This window comes from Thunnus albacares, chromosome 15 (genome assembly GCF_914725855.1).
Source record: "Thunnus albacares chromosome 15, fThuAlb1.1, whole genome shotgun sequence".
Taxonomy (NCBI): Eukaryota; Metazoa; Chordata; class Actinopteri; order Scombriformes; family Scombridae; genus Thunnus; species Thunnus albacares.
This window is the reverse complement of record NC_058120.1, coordinates 22304511-22324426: the sequence shown is the minus strand read 5'-3', so window position 1 is coordinate 22324426 and position 19916 is coordinate 22304511. Positions and strand designations below refer to the sequence as shown.

Genomic DNA, 19916 nt, shown 5'->3' with positions numbered 1-19916 from the left:
GACTCGTGACATCAGTATTCCTATTGATACAGCCCTGATCAGCAATGCCTGATATTTAATATGATACAACTGTCTACACTATCTGTGCAGTGGGTTACGACATTACAGTGAAGAATTGACCAATAAATTAAAGATCTATCATGTGAAACTGAAGAATATTGTAGAAGTAGTTTGATTGATGATTTTGTTACCCCAACCTAAAATATAACTTAGATCCCAAACAATAAAAGATGATGTGAGACTGGAATATTAAAATTCCTCAAAACACTACAGCTGCATAAAATCACAAAGGAAACACTTTTAGCCTAAGTACTTTGCACAAAGTGAATCATTATTTATTGATTGCATGACTTGCGAGAAGCCCTGTGACTGCACTCTGCAGGAATCCTGAAATGTAATCTCTTAAGGAATGTGTCAATGCACAATTACAAACAACCCCATCCACTTACAATAGGCTATTATATTACACATACTGAGACAGCCATAGCAGCAAACACACCTGTATGACAGTACTCTGAGGGAAGGTGCACACTTATCAGGTAAGAAAATGACATCCTTTGATTTACTTTATAAGTGACTAAATTACAGAAATAAATGGACCAAAAACATGCTTTTCTCCCTCTAGTACCTTGTTTATAATGGATCAAGTCTACAGTAGACCTGTACTGCAGAGAGAGCTGAGAGTGTTGAACCAAAAGGAAGACAGAGATCTCCAGCATAAACTAGACCTGCTTGACAAACAGTACAGGTACACTCGCAAAATGCTTCAACAAAGAAGAGACTTGGTGATAAAAGAACAGAGAAGAGTGGCAATAGTAAAAGTTTGTGAGCCTAAAGCTACGATTAACATCGCTATGAAAGAAATAGGCAGACACAAGAATGCTGAGACACACTTCAGGGGCGTTTACACATCTGATGGCAGGAGATTGATCCAGTCTCACGACCACGAATCTGAACTGGAAGAGCAGAGTCGGTCGATATCGGCACCACCACCGTCAGTCAAGACCACAAGGTCAGTGAGACACAGAGGAAACATCCAGAGCAACCTGTCTCTCATGAAGATGAAAAATATCGCAACTATTGACTCAATATCAGAAAAAGAGCTGGCCAGGCAACAGCAGAAAGCCCGAGAGGAAGTAGAGAGGCTGAGAAAGTTTCAGAGGGAAGCTTTACAAACGAAGGTCACAGCATTTATTGAAAATCTCAAGGACAAAATTCAAATGGAATTAATTGTGCAACCTCCATAGAGGAAGTCTGGAAAAACGTTTTAATCTGTACTTACAATTCCAATACCTCAACTAAAAAGAAAGCATTTAACTGATAGTGTTTCATCATAAACAACACAAATTAAGTATATACATTATTTTTCATTAGAATACACAAACAGTACTCAGTTTTATACACATCCAACGCCTCGTTTCTGAATAAATTAAGCAATATTCCCCATCTTCTTCATGGTTATCAAAGCTTGGTGCACAGGAGTCTCCATGAGTAAGCTGCAGTTTTCCTTCCACTGAGGAGACTCTGGAAGCTTCTCGTCTGCAAGAAACAGTAAATATTACAGGGAAATGTGAGAGCATAATCATTAATCGATTAGTTGCCAACTACTAAATTAATCACCAACTATTTTGATAATCGATTAATCCTTTTGAGTCATTTTTTGAGAAGAAAATCTCCAAATTCTTTTGCTCCAGCCTCTAATATGTGAATATTTTCTGGTTTCTTCAGTTCTCTATGACAGCAAACTGAATATCTCTGAGTTGTGTACTGTTGGTTGGGACAAAACAAGACATTTTACATTGCATCTTGGGCAACAGTGATAAACATTTTTCACCATTTTCTCACATTTTTATGGACCAAACAACTAATTGATTAATCGAGAAAACAATGAAAAAATGAAAATAATCATTGCAGTTGCAGCTGTGTACTGTATATATTTGTGTTAATTGTTTTTACACCTCCAACCACCAGGTGGCGCTTCTTTCTTTTGGGTAATTAAGAGCTTAACTCAGGAATTCAGCTGCAGGTGTTGCTGATCTGTGTGAGAGAGATACAGTTTTTGACTGTGTCCCAGCCTTTATTTTGCCTAATTATTTTGTGTTTATACATTTGTGGACAATCCTGGAACAGCATTGGTGAGCTGTAAAGACTTTTATAATAAATCTGAACTTTGATCATCTGCAACCTGGACATTTATTGGAAGCACGAGTCACTACAAATCTCACAGCAGCAGCCCCTCAATGCCTTTATTAATAGTCACTATTAATGAAGCCAGTGATTTTTTGTATATTTTTGTTTGACAGATTAATTGATTATGCTTTATAGTGACATTTAAAGAAGAAAAACAGCAGAAAGTAATTCTGTATATGTTGTGAAACTACTGAGACAAAGACTTTATATGAAGCAGATAAGAATTATGTGTGGAAAACATTATTTTGTTCAACTCTTCATGATTGTGTCCACAGTTTACAGCGTTGGTGTGAGAAGACACCGTTTTGTTTTATGGATTATATTGGTACAGACACAGACAGTATAACAAACCTACCTTCACATTCAAAGTTGACTTGTGTGGGAAGGCATCTTGTGTGATCCGTGTACTCCAGCTTGCAGAGTACTGCAGTGTTTTCTCTTGGCACGGTGAACATCAACACCAGTATTGAACATAAAACATTACTCTCCAGCACCTCAACAGACTTATGGAACAGCTCCTGTAAACAAGCAGGAGGACAAGATAAGTGAGTTAATCTCCCAAAACAAACTACATGCATGCTATCCTCAAACTAGTAAGATTACAGTTCTACTCTCTATAAGAGATTATCAAACTATTAAAACAGTCAAGTGTATCTAGGCTTAGAAACCATTGAATAGTATTTTAAGAAAAACTGCATGTCTGTCTTTAAAAATCTGCAAATTGTGCAAAAAAAACTATGCAAGCATCATTTTTCTGTAAGATTTCAGGAAGATTTTTACTGTCCCACACCACAAATAAGGATGTGTGATCTGACAGTTTGACCGGGTTACTGTACGTTTCTGATAGATTAATGTATCAGTATACAGGTATTTTGGTAGTGACATTCTTCAGTATGTTGTCAAAATTGCAAAAAGAAACTGTGGTACATAAATGTTTTATATGCTGCAGATATTAGACCCTTTATTTCCTTAATTCAAGTTGAATCATTTGTTGCATTTCTTTTATGCAATTATTACTAATAAAAACATTTCAAGTTATTTCAATAATTTATAATGATGTTTGGTGTTAAAAATGTACTATTGTATTTACTGTAAGTTTCCGCTTTGACAATAAAGTTAATTGTTCTACAGTCACATGTACTGCCTCTGTGCAATATTTTTGTCACAATTTTTTAATATTTAAATTTGAGGGATAATTGTCAAAAAATATTATATAACAGTATATGCTCATGTAGGAAACCTGAGTCTAATCATTTTATACTGGAGGGTAGTTTCACAGCACAGCTACTGACAAACATCTCTCAGTCATTGTGAAACATTATACAACTTAAAAATAGCAAAGTTTAGCACCTTAACAAGCTTGAGCTGCTGCTTGCGACTTGCAAAGGCGTTGAGATGTTGGCTGAGGGTGTTCAGAAAACCCTTGATGTCTGTCTGCATGTTGCTCTGTTCAGCCAGGCTGTTCAGGGGGATGAACGAGGGGATGTTATGGCGACTGATCCTCAGAGTCGGCTTCAGGTCAATCTCCAGGTTGTACGTGTCTAAGTAAGTCCCCTCATAGGCAGTCGCCAGAGACACGCACACTCCTTTACCTTGAGAAGTCTTTATGATGTCGTACCCGCCTGGTGACACCATTGAATGAAACAGAGGAGGTGAGGAGAGCGGGTTAAAACAGACTGATACAGAATATAATGTAATGACAATAATGTAACAGTACCAATGAGGTGATGAGCATGCAGAAGGTCTTTCAGTTGTGTATGTCTGGCCATCAGACGCAAAATCTGTGAGTCCTCAGAGTCTTCATCCATTTCCTCGTCTTCTTCATGTGCACACTGTTTGTCCATAGACATCCTCAGTTTCTGGAGATTCTGTAGCAGGACGATTAAAACAGCACCAACGTAATCAGTCAACAAAAAAAAAACCCTCAAGAAGAACAGAATTGTAGATAAAGTTAGTGATACACAGGGTGACCTTTTAGGCTGCTCACTGAGATGCACTGACATTAATACATATAATTGCAACAGTATTATACACCTAAATGTTTTTTAATTGCTGTTGAAGAAGTGGGTGATATGGGCAAAAGGGGTATATGCAATTTTATATCCAAATATCCATATAAATCACTATGGAGCAGTGATGACAGTTTCAGACGTGTTGATTTAACTTCATGTTAATTTATGTTTATGTTTATTTTAAGTCTATCCTCACTGATATAAAATATTAGAAACGACTGTCAGTGTAACACAATAAAAATAAACAGCACCTCAAACTACAGCCTCCAAAATTACTATAAAGTTGAATCAATACATGCTTTAAATAATTTAAAGTCCCTCTTCACTCAAAAATGTGTTTTTCTTATTGTAACTTCACTTAGATGTTTGACCTTCACTATGCAGAATGATGTATGCAGAGACACTAAATGGCTGTTTTCACATTCACCCTAAAATGTTTGGCATATTTGCTTGAAGGATTAATTGATAATTGAAATAGTTGCAAATATTTTTTTCTGCATATTGACTTATTGATTAATTGTTTCAGCTCTACACAAGAGAAACCTATTTGCATATTCATAGATTCTGGTCCGGTTCGCAATTTTTCATGTCTGTCCTAAACAACAGTCAGGAACCCAAATGAACATTGAAATAGGTTTTTCTTGCCGTAATTATTCCTCCTGTTCATACTGGCCATTAGAAGATCCCTTCATAGTGCACTTACAATGTAGGTCATGATGCACAGTCCTCCTTTTGTGCAAAAATGTATTTAAAAGTTTCTCTGAAGCTAATATGAAGCTGTAGATAGATAGTTAGAACTAATCCCAACAGGAAATTAAAGTGTCACAGCAGCCAGGTTGGGAACCACCGCTTTAAAGTGTCATATCTTATCTCATCTAAACTACCATTACTACTATGACTCACCATCAGTATTATTAGTACAAATGATGTAATCTCAACCTTTTCTGTCATCCTAAACCAGTGGTTCTCAAACTTTTTCACATCAAGGACCCTTAAACTAACACAAACTAGACCACGGGCCCCCATTTTATAAGATTTTGTCCCAGTGTCCCCCATGGGATAAGATTTTTGCTTTTAAATGTTTTATTACATAAAGTGTATGAAACCCATGATCAACATAGTCATACATTCTGTCATCATATTACCTATGGAAAGAATTATAATGAAAATAAATGACTTCCCTTTTTGCTGGGGACCCCCTGGATTCCCCTCAAGGACCCCTGGGGGTCCCCGGACCTCGATTTGAGAACCACTGTCCTTAACTCATCTCACCTGGTGTGTCTGTATCTCTGCTCTCAGCTGGTCTCTCTGCATGATCAGCTCTTCCACTTTAACCTTCAGCTCCTTCACACGACTCTGCTGCTGCCGAGGTTGCGCTTTACGGCTCCTTGCCTGAACCTCCAGTAGACTCAGATGACTCAAAACACCTGCGAAAAACAAAAAAAATACTCCTATGAACTCTCAAACGACAAACATGAGAGCTGTACGGCTAAACATTGAAGCTAACAAACTGCCTCGACTAGCATTAGTATCAAAACAAATGTTTTTACGAGCTAACGGTTGAGATAGCTGAGAGTTACCTTTCGTGGACGCTCCCTGCATGTTTCCCAAAGTCACTTTAACCTATTTTGTTCTTGACAATGTCGCTTTCTTTGCGCTAAAAGCAAAACAGACAAAGCAAAACAGTTTGATTTTGGCGGCTGCTCCTGCGTCATCTCTTGCAACGCCCCACACTACTTGAACCCCGGAAGGAATCTCAAAACAGATGCCTAGATCGATGGCTCCCAGATTTACGAAACTCTCGCGAGATTTCCAGGTGTTGTGTCTTAATTGTGCGCGTTGTATGAATAATTATGTTTTATGATGTGACAGTGCTATGATTAAGGTCTGGTTAGGTTTAGGTACAAAAATACTTGGTTGGTGTTAGGGAAAGATCATTGTTTGAGTTAAAACTCTCACTCTCGCGAGATATTTCGCAGGTGTGAGGTTACCACCTAAACACGACCCAAATCGTGTGATCACATGGAGCATACAGCGACAGATTAGCCCGGTAGTAGGTTAATTTAACACTTTATTAACACAGCAGGAGAGATGAAAACATACACGTTCATCATCTAGAAAAGGACTGTACAAGATGTAAGATGTTGTTCCTAGCCACAAATACTTTTTTTTTTTAAACTAACGTGACGCTCTTGAGTGTCTGTCAGTAACCAGCATGGTGCCAATAACAGTCAGCCTGACGTGTGAAGGTGAGCCTCTAATGTTATTTCACCTGTTCTTACCTCACTACTGCACTGCATTTTCAGACATGTGCTATTATATTGACCGAGTTTATATTCTGCTCATGTTCTCTCATGGTAAGCAAAGTTTAAGGAGCTTTTGAGGGTCACTGGATGCAGTACCTTCAATTTCCTGTACAGTTCATATTGGACATCAGAACACCAGTATTAGGTATTTATAACTAGAACTACATGAACTGTAACTGCAAGTGAATAAAAAGTCAATGTAATATTCCTGATTTTTTTCCTTCCTGTAATCTTTAACAGTTAGTTTATTGTGACCTTAATGTACTTTATGCTGAAATGATTAATTGATAAGAAGAGGAATCGCAAACAAGTTTATTACCAAGTAGGGTTGCAAAGGAATTTGCCTTGGTGTTGTGGTGCATAACAATAATAAAAAAAAAAACAAACAGAAGGTAAGAGAAAATATAAGTGCCACAAAATACAGGTGATAAATAATGTAATATAATATTTTAATACTGCATTAATTGTTGAAGTCATTTTTCATGCAGAAATGGAAAACATTCTCTAGTTCCAGCTTTTTTCAAAATGAGCATCTGCTGCTTTGTATCATTGCAAACTGAATATCTTTGGGTTTTCAACTGTTAATCAGACATTTGAAGACATTTAAAGAGGTCATCTTGTGCTCTGGGAAATTTTGATGGAGGTTTTTCATTATTTTATTAAATATAAAAAGCAAAAAATGATTGAGAGTATAATTGTCAGATTAATTAACAGTGAACATAATCTTTTGTTGCTGCCCTAGTTTTATGAGTTTAAGTGATGGTAAATGAATACAAACTAAGGACTTTTTCCTTGATTATTTTGCCTATATAATGATAAAAATAGAAGTAATAGTAATAACTGCTGATCACAATTTCCCAGAGGTCAAGGTGACATCTTTAAGTAGCTTCAAAACTAAACAGTTCAAAACTTAAAAATGTTCAGTATACTGAAACCAGCAAGTATTTGACATTTTTACATGAAAAATGACTCAAAAAAATTTTGCCAGCTAATTGTTTCAGCTCTAATTATTGGTGTCCCCTTGATTTGTAAAGTGATGATATAAAACATTTTTCTCATGATAAAAACAAAAAAACATTAAGTTTTTCTTTCCCTGCCATGTTTTGCAGCATTAAAGGGAAACTTTTGAAATCTAGACACTTTGACCTTCAAAACACACAGACATTGATTGCAGCTGTTTATCTTTTTGTAACAGCACACACAAAGACAGCAGATGGCAGAGTGTTAAGGAACCTCCCATTTCCAAACCAGCAGTCTGTATTTTTGGATCAGCACAAGCAGGGGAAAGTTGACAGAGGTTGTGTGACCTCGGTTTCTGTGTACACCAAAGACTGGAGGTTTCTTCATGTAACAAAGCTTTTCTGCTGCAAATATTTCAGGTCAGGGGATGACAAAGGCCGCAGTGACTTCACCTTTATCTGGGAAGTAACAGAAAATCTGTAAAACCAGCTCAGGTGGGACAAATCAGGTTGTGTAGGTTTGTTTCTTTGCAGGTCAGGCAAAGTTATTTGGCTGTGATAAAAGCAGCTGGCTACAGTTTTGGATGTCTGTGATTTGCATGTCAGCAAAAGCATACTTTCTCACAGTTTCTTAATCAGTGTTTTCAATTTGCCGTGCTTTCTTCAAGGCTGCTGGACCCTCCTGACTGATGGGTGTGGACAAAGACATTTCCCACCAGTCTGACTGCGCAACGGGACAAGATCAGAACTTTCTCCGACTTCAGTCAGAACTTAAAGACAATCACGATGGACCCGTCCAACCAGAAGCACTTCACGGTTGTAGACTATGTGATATTTGCCATCTTGTTGGCTGCCTCTATGGGCATCGGGCTGTACTATGCTCTGTCTGGTGGGCGTCAGCGCACCACTCAGGAGTTCTTGTTGGCAGACAGGAGTATGCGCTGTCTTCCTGTTTCTCTGTCGCTCATCGCCTCATTCCAGTCGGCCGTGGCGATCATCGGTGTACCAGCAGAGATCTACACTCACGGTACTCAGTACTGGTTCATCGGCTGTGCTTACGTTCTCGGCCTCCTCATTCCAGCTCATGTTTTCATTCCCGTGTTGTACAGATTGCAGCTCTCCAGCGCTTACCAGGTATGTCAAAGCTGCTTTTTTTTTCAGTTGTATCCAGATTAAAAGTTTCTCCTTCCCTCACTTCTCATGATGTGTTGTTCCACAGTATCTTGAACTGCGATTCAGTAAAGCAGTGCGCATCTGTGGAACTCTGACCTTCATCTTTCAGACGGTATGTGCAACACTTTACACAATAAATTAGGAGTGCACTAATCCAACTTTTTCTTTCCTAATACCAATACCTCAACCATCTGCAGAGTTATTGATCTGATACCAGTGCTCCCTTTTCCCCAAATTTTAAATCTGTATACCTCACATCTTGGTTACATCTTAATGAATTTTTGACATTGATGAAGAAACTGTGTTTTATGCAGATCAGAAGAAATTCAGTTCAACATTTTGCATTTGTGCTTATTTGCTTTCTTTACAAGAGTTAGATGAGAGGATTGATACCACATCGATTCTGGAGAGTGGTCTCAATCTTCTCATCTAACTCTAAGCAAGAAAGCAAATAAGCATTTTTCTCAAATGTCAAACTATTTCTTTTTAAAAAGGTTATTATCGACCCAATACTAATCCAGCAGATTGGATCAACAGGTCCCTAAAATAAAGCCTGAAAAATAAAGAGATGTCAATTTATTGCCTTTAAAGTCTGAAGTTGATAATCACTAATTTGTCTTTACTTTTCTGGGCTACAGGTTGTCTATATGGGAGTTTGTGTATATACTCCTGCCTTTGCACTGAATGCAGGTTGGAAATTCATATTTTACTTGGACTCAATATGACTGTTTTTTTAAATAGTTAAGATCTGTAGTACACTGTATCTGTGTTCTCTTCCAGTTACTGGATTTGAATTATGGGGAGTCGTGCTGGCTACTGGACTTGTGTGCACACTGTACACAACAATGGTAAGAAAGTGAGAATAGTTTTTATAAAGCTTAAGTTGATGTTGATGCATTTGAATATTCATAACATACTCATCAGCATTACTGCACAGGAAAGGTTCACCCTGATTCATTCACTCATCTCAACTCTTCATGTTGTGTATTTGGTACAGACCTCAGGAATAACTTCATCTCACTACTGTTCAATATCCAATAAAGTGACTCTTTGCTTTGCGAAAAATGAAATATATTTAATCTGTGAAAGGCGGTAATCTTACAAAGTGATTAATGGTACAACAAATACACTGTAGAGATATTATGCAATAATATGAAGGTAAAACAAAAATATGTTCTGAAGCTGATATCTAGCGTTTTAATGAGGAACATATTAGTATTTATCAGATTCATTCCTGTGTGTCTTGTCTGTTCCTGACAGGGTGGGTTGAAGGCTGTCATCTGGACAGACGTCTTTCAGACTGTTGTGATGTTTGCAGGGCAGCTGGCTGTCATTGTGGTGGGAATACAGCAAACTGGAGGAGTGTCTGAAGTCTGGAGGAAAGCCTGGGAGGGAAACCGCATCTCTGGTCTCGAGTGAGTCCATAGTTTGTTTGTAGGACAACCTCCAGCATCAGGAACGGCTGCTGAAAAATCAATCTTTAAGCTAATTCACAGAAAAACAGATTTTCTTTTGGTTTTATATAGATTGTAGTCCTGTAGGTGGTTTACACAAGCCTCCACTTATTTTATGATGCTCCATTTATTGGAGAATTAAATCTAATTTTGCGCGAATTTGCCTCCAGTTCCCAAACACATACTGTAAGTTCTTTGCAACACTCATAACAAACAAATATTATTCTCTACTGCATTAAGACAGGGTTTTTGTCAGTTATTGTTGCTTTTTGCAGTGGATTGATGCAGGACTATACACTCACTACACTTCCCTCTTGAGTTGCCATACTGTAGATTTTTGGGCACTTGGGGCCACATCCAGCAGACATGAAGCAACATTATCATTGAACATAGAGTCATGTTTATGAACACCTGGTGAATATGAGTCCAATATTCACTCTCCTTTTAGCTCTGATTTGGTCTCCTGTGGGAAATATCTGCTTCTTTAGCTGCTAAAGGCTCATCTGTGTCAAATCACTAACTTTGTGTGTCTGTTTAGTCCCGAGCAGGTAGTTTACTGTGAGATTTTTTTTTTTTTGTGCTAAAATGCTGCCTGCGTGGAAACGGGGTTGATTTAAAATGGTAAGAGTGATCCAAAAAAGAAAAAGATGCAAGTCGTGAAAACCAAAACAATGAGCTGAAAGATGCTAAAATGCTCCCCTGAGCTGAGGGGAACTGCAGCGTCGGGTGATAATTTTAATCTTGGTTTGTCCCAACAAGAGACACCGTTTACACTAAAAATAGTTATTTGATCAATTTTCAATATAAAAATATTGGTAAGTGCAGCTTTAAATATATGAAAAAGGTAAAATGCAGCCAGCTTTAAGTGAGCAAATAAAAACATAAGGCCTAAACAATATTCTATATACAAACGTGTCATTACATGAATACAGTTACTAAACAACATGTTTGCGAGTTATGTGCAGCTTTTACACACATATTTTGAATTCAGAGACATAATAAAAATACCTCAAGAATGTAGAAACAATTGGCTGCAGGTTTTTATTCAGATGCCACATCCGCTAATTTCACTCTGTTGCACAACTTCAACCAGTCAAGTGAGGTTGACCTACATTGTGTCAGGCTGCTACAATGATTATACATACTATAGAGTGAATGCTAATACATATACACTGTATTAAGAGCACCTCACTTGTTTGTTTGAACTAATGTAGAAAAAGATATTTTATGTCTTAAATAATAGTGACTGTAATTCTGTTAGAGTAAAGGTTTTTTCTGAGGTACTAAAGTGTGGTCTTTACACTGTATTTTCTCTCTTGTGTTTAGTTTAAACCCAGATCCTACAGAGAGACATACTTTCTGGACTCTTGGCGTTGGCGGGATCTTCCTCATGCTGTCCCTTTATGGAGTGAACCAGTCTCAGGTCCAGAGATATATCAGTGCTCGCACAGAGAAAGATGCTGTCAGGTATGCAGACAGTAGTTAAGTTTAGTGCTTTGTTTCCAGTCTGATTATTAGAGTTTCACAATGAACGCTGACAGAAGAGGAAACAACAAATTGTGCAAGACAGTTTGAATAGAAATGAGCCTGTTGGACACATTACTTTTGGCTGATTGCACTGTGTCGACTGTATAAGAGGCACAATATGTATAATCTACAGTCAAAGAGAGCTGCAAATTACAGTTAGGGGTGTAAAATTTTATGTCAAAGCAATTTAGTTGTCTTTTTAGTGAGACTACAGATGTAAACAAGCCCAGCAGCAGTTCATCTGATATGCATAAAGTGCCACCAACTAAGATCTGTTGCCAGGTTGTTTTCATGCATGTCTGTTAAAGTAATAGAGCACTATATAGAGCTAAACTATATTGGTTTAAGCAAAAACACTTTTGGAACTGCAAGCATGTATTCATCCGTCAAGAGGAGGGCTGTGCATGTTGCCAGCTGAACAAAAAGATTATTGTAGGATATTTGATCTAAGTTTTAGCCTCCTTTTGCATAGATTTTATCTGTGAACAGATTAAATGGGCTGTGATATTATTTTTTAGTCAGTATTATTGGCTGCTTCTTTGATATCAGACTGGACTGGAGCCACTGTGAGCCATTAAAAGTCAGCAGCTGTGTCTCTAAAAAGGAACATCTTAAAGTACATATTGCATGAGACTAAATGCACAATTTTCAGCAGTGCTGCTTTTCTCCCATTTTACTGGCACAAAACCTCTTAAAACCTTCCTAAGTAAATAAGGAAATATGCAATTTGACTGTTAATTGCCTAAGAATGGACTTCAAATCTTTAAGTCAAGTCAGTTTTATTTGTATAGCCCAATATCACAAATCACAAATTTGGGGGCTTTACAATCTGTACAGCAATACAACATCCTCTGTCCTTTAGACCCTCAATTCTGATAAGGAAAACTCACTAAAAAACCCTTTAATGGGGGAAAAAAATGGAAGAAACCTCAGGAAGAGCTACAGAGTAGGGATCCCTCTCCCAGACGCACAGACACGCACACATGAGTGACATATATGTTTGCACTGTGAATAAGAGTTTGCTCACAGTGTACCTAATGAATTGGCCATTCTGTCTCTCTGTATCACCGACTTTTATATAGCAGGATACTGTTACCACTAACAGTATATCCGGTTCATTCAAGTTTCCTTTGCTCTGCCAGATATCTAATGTCAAGTAGAGGTTTGCTGCACAACCACTGAAATTTGATGGTGAACAAGATACTGCAGTACAAAAATGTCAGCAAGACGTTGGAGGTTATTTAGTGTCACCATCACGTAATATATCTGGTTTCTGTGTTCAGGGGATGTTTGTTTGTATGTGTTTATATGACAAAGATAATATCAGGCAGTATATCAGTAGCTCTCAAATTTCTATATCTGTCTCAAAAAGCCTGAAAACCAAAGTAACGAGCATTTAGAACAGAAAGCTGAACTAAGAAACGACCACTTTAACTAAGCTTCTACCTTTCTGCAGGTCTTGCTACATGGTGTTTCCCTCCCTGCAGTTGGCTCTAGCACTAAGCTGTGTGATGGGACTGGTTATGTTCGCACGTTACTGCGGAGAGGATCACTCTGACAAGCTGGGCACCTCTTCGAGGGATGCGGTGAGTTTTCGTTTCATCGTGGTGCTTTTCCTCTTTTTATCACCTGAATGATCTGCTTCATGTTTTCGGTAAACAGGAGTTGTGACCTTGATCCCAAGGGATTGGTTTGAAATATGAAAATTAAGTTTATGCCAAGTTAGGTAAAAGACTCCTGACCCTCCAGAGCACATACAGTCACGTCACACTGCAGCAGCATCAGTATTTGCATATTTAGTCCCTCTGGCATATTAGGCTCATTATGTAAATGTGTTGTCCATGCTGGGTTCTGATACACATTTGTATAATTATAGTTGTTGTGGTTATTAAATAATTATACAAACTAAACTGAAGTTCCAAGGAAACTGTGTGTTTTCCACAGATGGTCATATACTTTGTGATGGATATGCTGCAAGGTCTGCCTGGGCTACCTGGACTTTTTGTTGCATGTTTATTCAGTGCAGCTCTCAGGTATGAAACCTTCCTCAGTGTCAGTCTATTATTTGCTTTTAAATTAAATCGAGCATTAATAGTCGTTACTAGAAAAGGTATATGATGACACAGGTGCTCTTTGTGAACTAAAATGGCAAATTATTGTAGTAGGGCTGCAACTAACGATTATTTTCACTATCGATTAATCTGTCGATTATTTTGTTGATTAATTGTTTAGTTGTTTGGTCTATAAAATATCAGAAAATAGTGAAAAAGCTTCCTGAAGCCCAAGATGCAACCTTGTTTTGTCCCGACCAACAGTCCACAATCCAATCATATTTAGTTTACTGTCATAGAAGACTAAAAAAAAATATCCACATTTGAGAAGTCATAACCAGAGAATTTTGGCTTTTTTTTTCTTTAAAAAAATACTGAAAATTATAAAAATTGGTGATTAATTTTCTATAGATCGATTAATCAACTAATCGCTGCAGCTCTACATTATAGCAAATTAGGCTTCAGGTTAAAAGTCACAATGATATGGCATTTTTCAGATTGTCAAGCCTCCTTAGATTGATGTATGAAACAGGATAGTGTGGCATGTATGTAAGTTTTAAAAAAGCGTAAACAAGTAGGATATCAGTTTGGGAGAGAAGGCAGGATCCCTTATTAAAGGCAGGATCATAGAAATGTTGCATCACTTTTCATTTCTTTTTGTAAGTGAGGACAGTAAGCAGGCTTTTGCTCAAAAAATGATCTGTCTGTTTGCTTCCTGTTAAGAGATATAATGGGTTAAAGTGGTGAACAAGCTATTTACCATTGATTGTTTCTTCATGTTTTTTCCTGTGCAGCACCATCTCCTCTGCCTTTAACTCTCTGGCCACAGTCACAATGGAAGACCTCATCAAACCGCAGTTCCCTGCCATGACAGAAGCCAGAGCGACCCTGCTGTCCAAAGCTTTAGGTTAGCTTTTAAATTCACCAACACATGATACAGAGTGACACTATAATGAAAACTTCGCCAATGAGAATTGAATTAAAACACTTTGAACTTGTGTCTTCTCAATAAGCTATGTCCTACGGGCTGCTGTGTCTGGCCATGGCCTACCTAACTCACCTAATGGGTGATTCAGTTCTTCAAGTAAGCTCACAGCTGATCAAATAATAACCAACATTTCTCTCTAAACATGCGCTGACTCGTATTATGTTTGAACTACAGGTGGCTTTGAAGATCTTCGGGATGGTTGGTGGTCCCATTCTTGGCGTGTTTTGTCTCGGGATGTTCTTTCCGTGGGCCAATTCCACCGTGAGTTGAACCTCATCAAGAAGCTTATTGGTTGACTAAGGAGATGTGTCGCGTAGTTAGACATGTGACATAATTCAAATTTTGATATATTGTTGCTATGCTTACTGTCGTTAAAATTATCATGATGTACAATATTATGGTCATGATTAAATTGGAAAGAATTGATGATTAAAATGGACAGAAATACCTCAGTTACCTTAAACGAACGCTGGTCTACTTTAGAGCAAAATAATAACCCCTTATTTCAACACAAAAGGCACGAAGTTCATAAAAATGACGTACCATCCCTTTCAATCAAATCAGTCAGACAGCATTATATTTAACCTTGAGCTGCAACTAGTGATTATTTTAATCACTGATTAATCTGTCATTTTTTGGGGGATTAATCAATGTCAGAAAACAGTGAAAAATTCCAGTCACATTTTCCTTTTTTCTTTGTTTATAAAACAACAAATCCTCAAATTTTAAGAAGCTGGAACCAGCCAAATATTTGGCATTTTTCAATTTTAATCGATTGACCATTTGATTAATTGACTCATTGTTTCAGCGTTAATATGATGCGTCTGTGTGCCATTTCTGCCACCTCAGTTCCTCTTCTGTTCACCGAGTGAGTGACAGGGTGTAACACGTTACAGTAGCAGGATTATGGTTCGGTTATTGTGATAACATCAACACCTGGCAGTGTTATATAGTATTTAAATAAGATTAGATACATTTTATTGTCCCCAACACTTAGGCTCAAGTGTTGAATACAGCTGCATAGAATACATATAGTACATAATCTACAGATACATACACAATACACTATTGTTTGTGTGTGTGGTAGGTATTTATTTTTATGACTGCTTTGTGTACTTCTGCACCTCACAGTTTACCTTGACTTTGACCTTGAAGTGGCAGAGCATATGTAAAATACTTAAAACAATAAAAAAAGTGAAAACAACATGTGCGAAGGAGGCAATGTACATTAATTAACTTTTAAAAAGTTAAATATTACCGTACCGTACATGAAACCGTATTGCACTGGGTTTACATCCTAGTCTAAAAATAAACAACTGTGCCATTGATCAAATAAAAATCACACAGGTTCTTTGTTCTGCAGTCTTATGGAGGTAGAGACAAACAAGAGCGTGAGACTGTTTGTTTTGTATTTACTGGCTCTATAACATCTACCAGAGGGTAACAGTTCGTACACAGAGTATAAAATATATGACAGATCCTTCCTTTCATTGATCTTTTCACCATGTTGTTGACTGGACAGTGAGGGTGCCGTATCATCCGAATCCGATGTTGCTTTCAAGCACAAACAGTTCAAACTGACTATCACCGCATCTGTATCTGTAGTAAATTTAGTTTGTCTTCTTGTTGTTACAGGGCGCACTGGTAGGTTTGGGGTCAGGTCTGGCTGTGGCTTTCTGGGTCGGCATCGGGAGCATCGTTACTCGTAGCGCCAGCACCAGACTACTGCCACCCGACTGTAGAGCCACCCTGCTGTCGGACAACACGACTACGGCCGTTCAGACTGTCCTCGGCAATGTCACACTGAGGTATCAGACACACGGGCAGCATCGCAACACCAGAAGGATTTTTTTTTTTTTAATATTGTTGTATCAGAAGTTAACTGTTTCTCTTTCTTTAGCTCGCCATCTGGACTGAAAAGATTTTACTCATTGTCCTACATGTGGTACAGTGCGTTCAGCTGCTTCACAGTCATCCTAGTAGGCCTGATCATCAGTTTTCTCACAGGTAGGCGAGTTCTCGAGTGCTCTCTGCAGCCCAGCACTTTTCTTTATAATCAATTTTAACTTAAAATCTTAAAATGTCTATATGTTTACGTTTCTGTTTAGGTCCTATGAAAGAAGAGGATGTGACACCAGGCACATTCTATCCTTTGTTAGGGAAACTGCTGTTTTTTCTACCCGAACGCCTCAAAAAGAAGCTCTGCTGTGTGACCCCTCTGAGACAGACAGTAAGTAAAATAATTAAATTACGTTTGATTACCCCTCAGACTAAAAGATTCCAGGTAAAATTAAAATAAAATTAAAACTTAAATTGTATTTTAATGATGCAATTCGTCATGTTGAGCTCTGTTCTTCATTATTTTGGAACACACACACACACACACAGACACACTATAATTTACACCCTGAGTACAACCTCAGTTTTACAACGAGTGATTTTCACGTCTACTAACAGGTTCTATTAAACATGTTTGATTAATACAGCTGGAATTTGACGAAATCTGTACACAATCTTGTAATTTGTGTAGGTCAACAACAGAAATTTTAGTTTACAAACTTTAGTTTACAAAAATCAATTGAACACAACGGGCAAAATCAACACCATGTGAACATGAAGACCTTCTAAACAAAGGAGTGAAAAGGGGGAGAGGGGTTAGAAATAGATAAATGAAGTAACACACACAATAGGAGGTTAAAAATGACACTGAAAGATGCTTTTAAGATACATATTTACGCAAAATGTGGTCTCAAAGATAAACTACAAATAAATTTCATCCAATTCTCAAGAAATTTACAGTATTCTGAATATATACTGAAATACTAAGACAACTTTCAGAGTGCAAAAGCTTTTTTGACTTTTGATTGTTTCCCTTTCAGAGCGCAGTTGTTTTTGAAAATTAGTATGATTGATACCTTGCCTGTTGTTAATAAAATGAGTACAAGTGATCAACAGTGTGCAGGATTTGGTCCTTCTACAGTCAGTTTATGATCTGACGCAAATGCCCATTATACTTTCTGGAGTGAAAGAACTTTGTACTACTTGTTACCTGCAGGATTTTAAAGGTCTTTGTCTTAACACTCAGACAAAAAGAAGGGAGCCATTGGTTGCAAAAAAAACCCCAAAAAGTGAGAGAATTTGCAGCCTAACTTAGAATCGGCATCATGGAAGCTGCCTGTAGAAGAGGCCCAGCTTGAAATGTGTTGCAATCCAGAGTAGCTGCAGTGTTCCTCATGCCACTGTATTTCTCCACGTCAATCATACAAAAAATCCTCTCACTTATTTGCATCCAACAGTTCCCTAGTTTATTTTACCACATGCTTCCTGTTCAAGTCATAGCTATGAGCAGTTGAAACACCATTTACTTACTCTGTTCTGCTATAAATGTACCTTTTTTAATTTTTTTTTTTTTTTTTAGCTGTCACCACAACAAAGACAACCTCCGCAACTCAAAGAAAGCAATGGATTGGCCTTCACACTAGACAACGGATCATCCCAGGAAGAGACGGAGAGTTTTCTCCCTGACACTCACACACTTTTTGTGGAGCATGAAACAGCTGTTTGATATCTCAGGCTGTGAAACGGTTACACATTTTGCACTTGGAATAAAAACATATACAAATTTTTGTTACTTTTTGTTGCCTATGCCTTGCGATGAAGAATGTAATTTCAAATTCAGATATAGGACAAAGCTAAACATCAGTCAGTCAACACTAGATGAGTTTCTTTTTTCAAGAAAAGACTGAGTGCAGCTGAGTCTGTTACTGCTCTACAAAAAGTCACATGTTTGATGGTCAACTTCAGGTGCATGGTCACTGATTTACATTCAGTTGGTTCCTTGCATGAAGGATGTTTCTGTATACAAAAAAAAAAAATACTGCACTATACTGTTATTTGAGAATTCTTGAATGTCTAGTGAACTTAAAATGTTTTATACCGGTATTAACTATGTACTTGATTATTGTTCAGCACTACTGCAGCTGTATGAGTGGTCCTTTGTCATGCTCTTTGAGATGACGGTGCCTTGCTTTCTAAGAATGTACGAGTGAATTTTGTTTATAATTCAGCTGAAACACTGAATTTTTTTTTTTCTAAAAAAGGATTAAAGATTTTGTAGGTACCTTTTGCAGTGTTGTGTTGTCATTTTAATTTTGTACAGCTGAAAAATAATGAAAAAAAAAATCTTTCCTGAAGATCCTTAAGCTTTTTCTGAGCTTTCAGCTGCCTCTCACAGTCTTTCAGTGGCTGGATTAAAAAGCTAGCCAAAAAAAAAGTAAAGGCCAGTAAGTGGACCTTGACTGGTGTTTCTATTGTACCACTAACTACTGTTTCCAAGGTCAAGAATTAACTTTCACGCTCAATTAAATCATGTAACCTTCCCTCGTTACTAATGTTTGCTAAATTACACGTCTAAAAGGATCAGTTCATTAAGATATGTATATTTGAAAAGATATTTATTTGCATGTGTGTGTAATTCTTCAGGGTTTCTTGCTCCTACAGAACACCTACAGCTAGATCAAAGTCACACATGGCTGATAAATTGTAACAGAACCCAATATTATTCAGTTTGACCATTTTAAGCCCTGTAATCTACAAAATTAGTTAAAATTATAGTCACTGGTTTCTCTTGACATGTTAAAAGCTTTGCTGCAGGAACTTGGTACATCATCATCTATCTGCCAGTGTTTTTATGGCTCAAATTGCTGCTGTTTCTCAGTCCAGTTCTAGTATTGGGGTTGTATTTTTATTTCCTCTTTTGCTGTAGTTTTGTTCATGATTTTATTATTTCCTATTGACTGATGTGAGGTCTTGTGAGGTCTATGTGAGATTTTTAATCTCAATGAGGTTTTCCTGGTAAAATGAAGGCAAAATAAAAATAAAAAAAACTTTAAGGCCATATAAAATGGGCACTACAGCAATTTTGTCTTACACGTCCATTAAGTTAAGGGAGTTACTTAAGATGGATTTAAAAAGGATGGATGGATTCATATCTGATGCAACATGGACTTTTGGTCCTTAGTACTGGTCAAGCCCCTAAAAAATTAATCCTACATTTCCCATAATGCAAATTGATAGTGTCCTTAGACCCTCCTTGACTGACTCCAATTGCTCCAATTATAATTCCAGGTTCCAGGTTATAATTATTATGGTATTAACGTGTCTGGACACTTGTGCCTAGTTTATAAGATTTTAAATGGTTTGGTCCCTCCTCCGCTATGTGACTTTGTGTACACTCACTCAGTAAGTTCAATTAGA

At 37.5% G+C, this 19916-nt stretch overlaps 2 protein-coding genes across 4 annotated transcripts; one reads left to right on the top strand and one right to left on the bottom strand.

Moving 5' to 3' along the window:
• Positions 1-1168: 1168 nt before the first annotated feature.
• On the bottom strand, positions 1169-5950 carry cenpo (centromere protein O). The gene is made up of 6 exons (XM_044374360.1): positions 5783-5950; positions 5475-5629; positions 3908-4058; positions 3541-3812; positions 2546-2708; positions 1169-1539 (listed from the first exon to the last, which is right to left on the bottom strand). The coding sequence occupies exons 1-6, from the start codon at positions 5802-5804 to the stop codon at positions 1430-1432; spliced, it is 873 nt and encodes a 290-aa protein (XP_044230295.1). The 5' UTR covers positions 5805-5950; the 3' UTR covers positions 1169-1429.
• A 112-nt stretch (positions 5951-6062) lies between these two features.
• slc5a6b (solute carrier family 5 member 6) lies at positions 6063-18780 on the top strand. Of its 3 annotated transcripts, XM_044374311.1 has the most exons (17): positions 6063-6451; positions 7888-7962; positions 8136-8601; positions 8687-8752; positions 9279-9330; positions 9421-9488; positions 9901-10055; positions 11421-11561; positions 13078-13207; positions 13566-13654; positions 14467-14579; positions 14686-14756; positions 14835-14921; positions 16296-16468; positions 16561-16667; positions 16769-16890; positions 18079-18780. In XM_044374311.1, the coding sequence occupies exons 3-17, from the start codon at positions 8254-8256 to the stop codon at positions 18223-18225; spliced, it is 1869 nt and encodes a 622-aa protein (XP_044230246.1). In that variant the 5' UTR covers positions 6063-6451; positions 7888-7962; positions 8136-8253; the 3' UTR covers positions 18226-18780. The 3 variants fall into 3 exon arrangements, with proteins under 3 accessions (XP_044230246.1, XP_044230248.1, XP_044230247.1); XM_044374313.1 differs by lacking the exon at positions 7888-7962 and having other exon boundaries at positions 6063-6338; XM_044374312.1 differs by lacking the exon at positions 7888-7962.
• The last annotated feature ends 1136 nt before the right edge of the window (positions 18781-19916 follow it).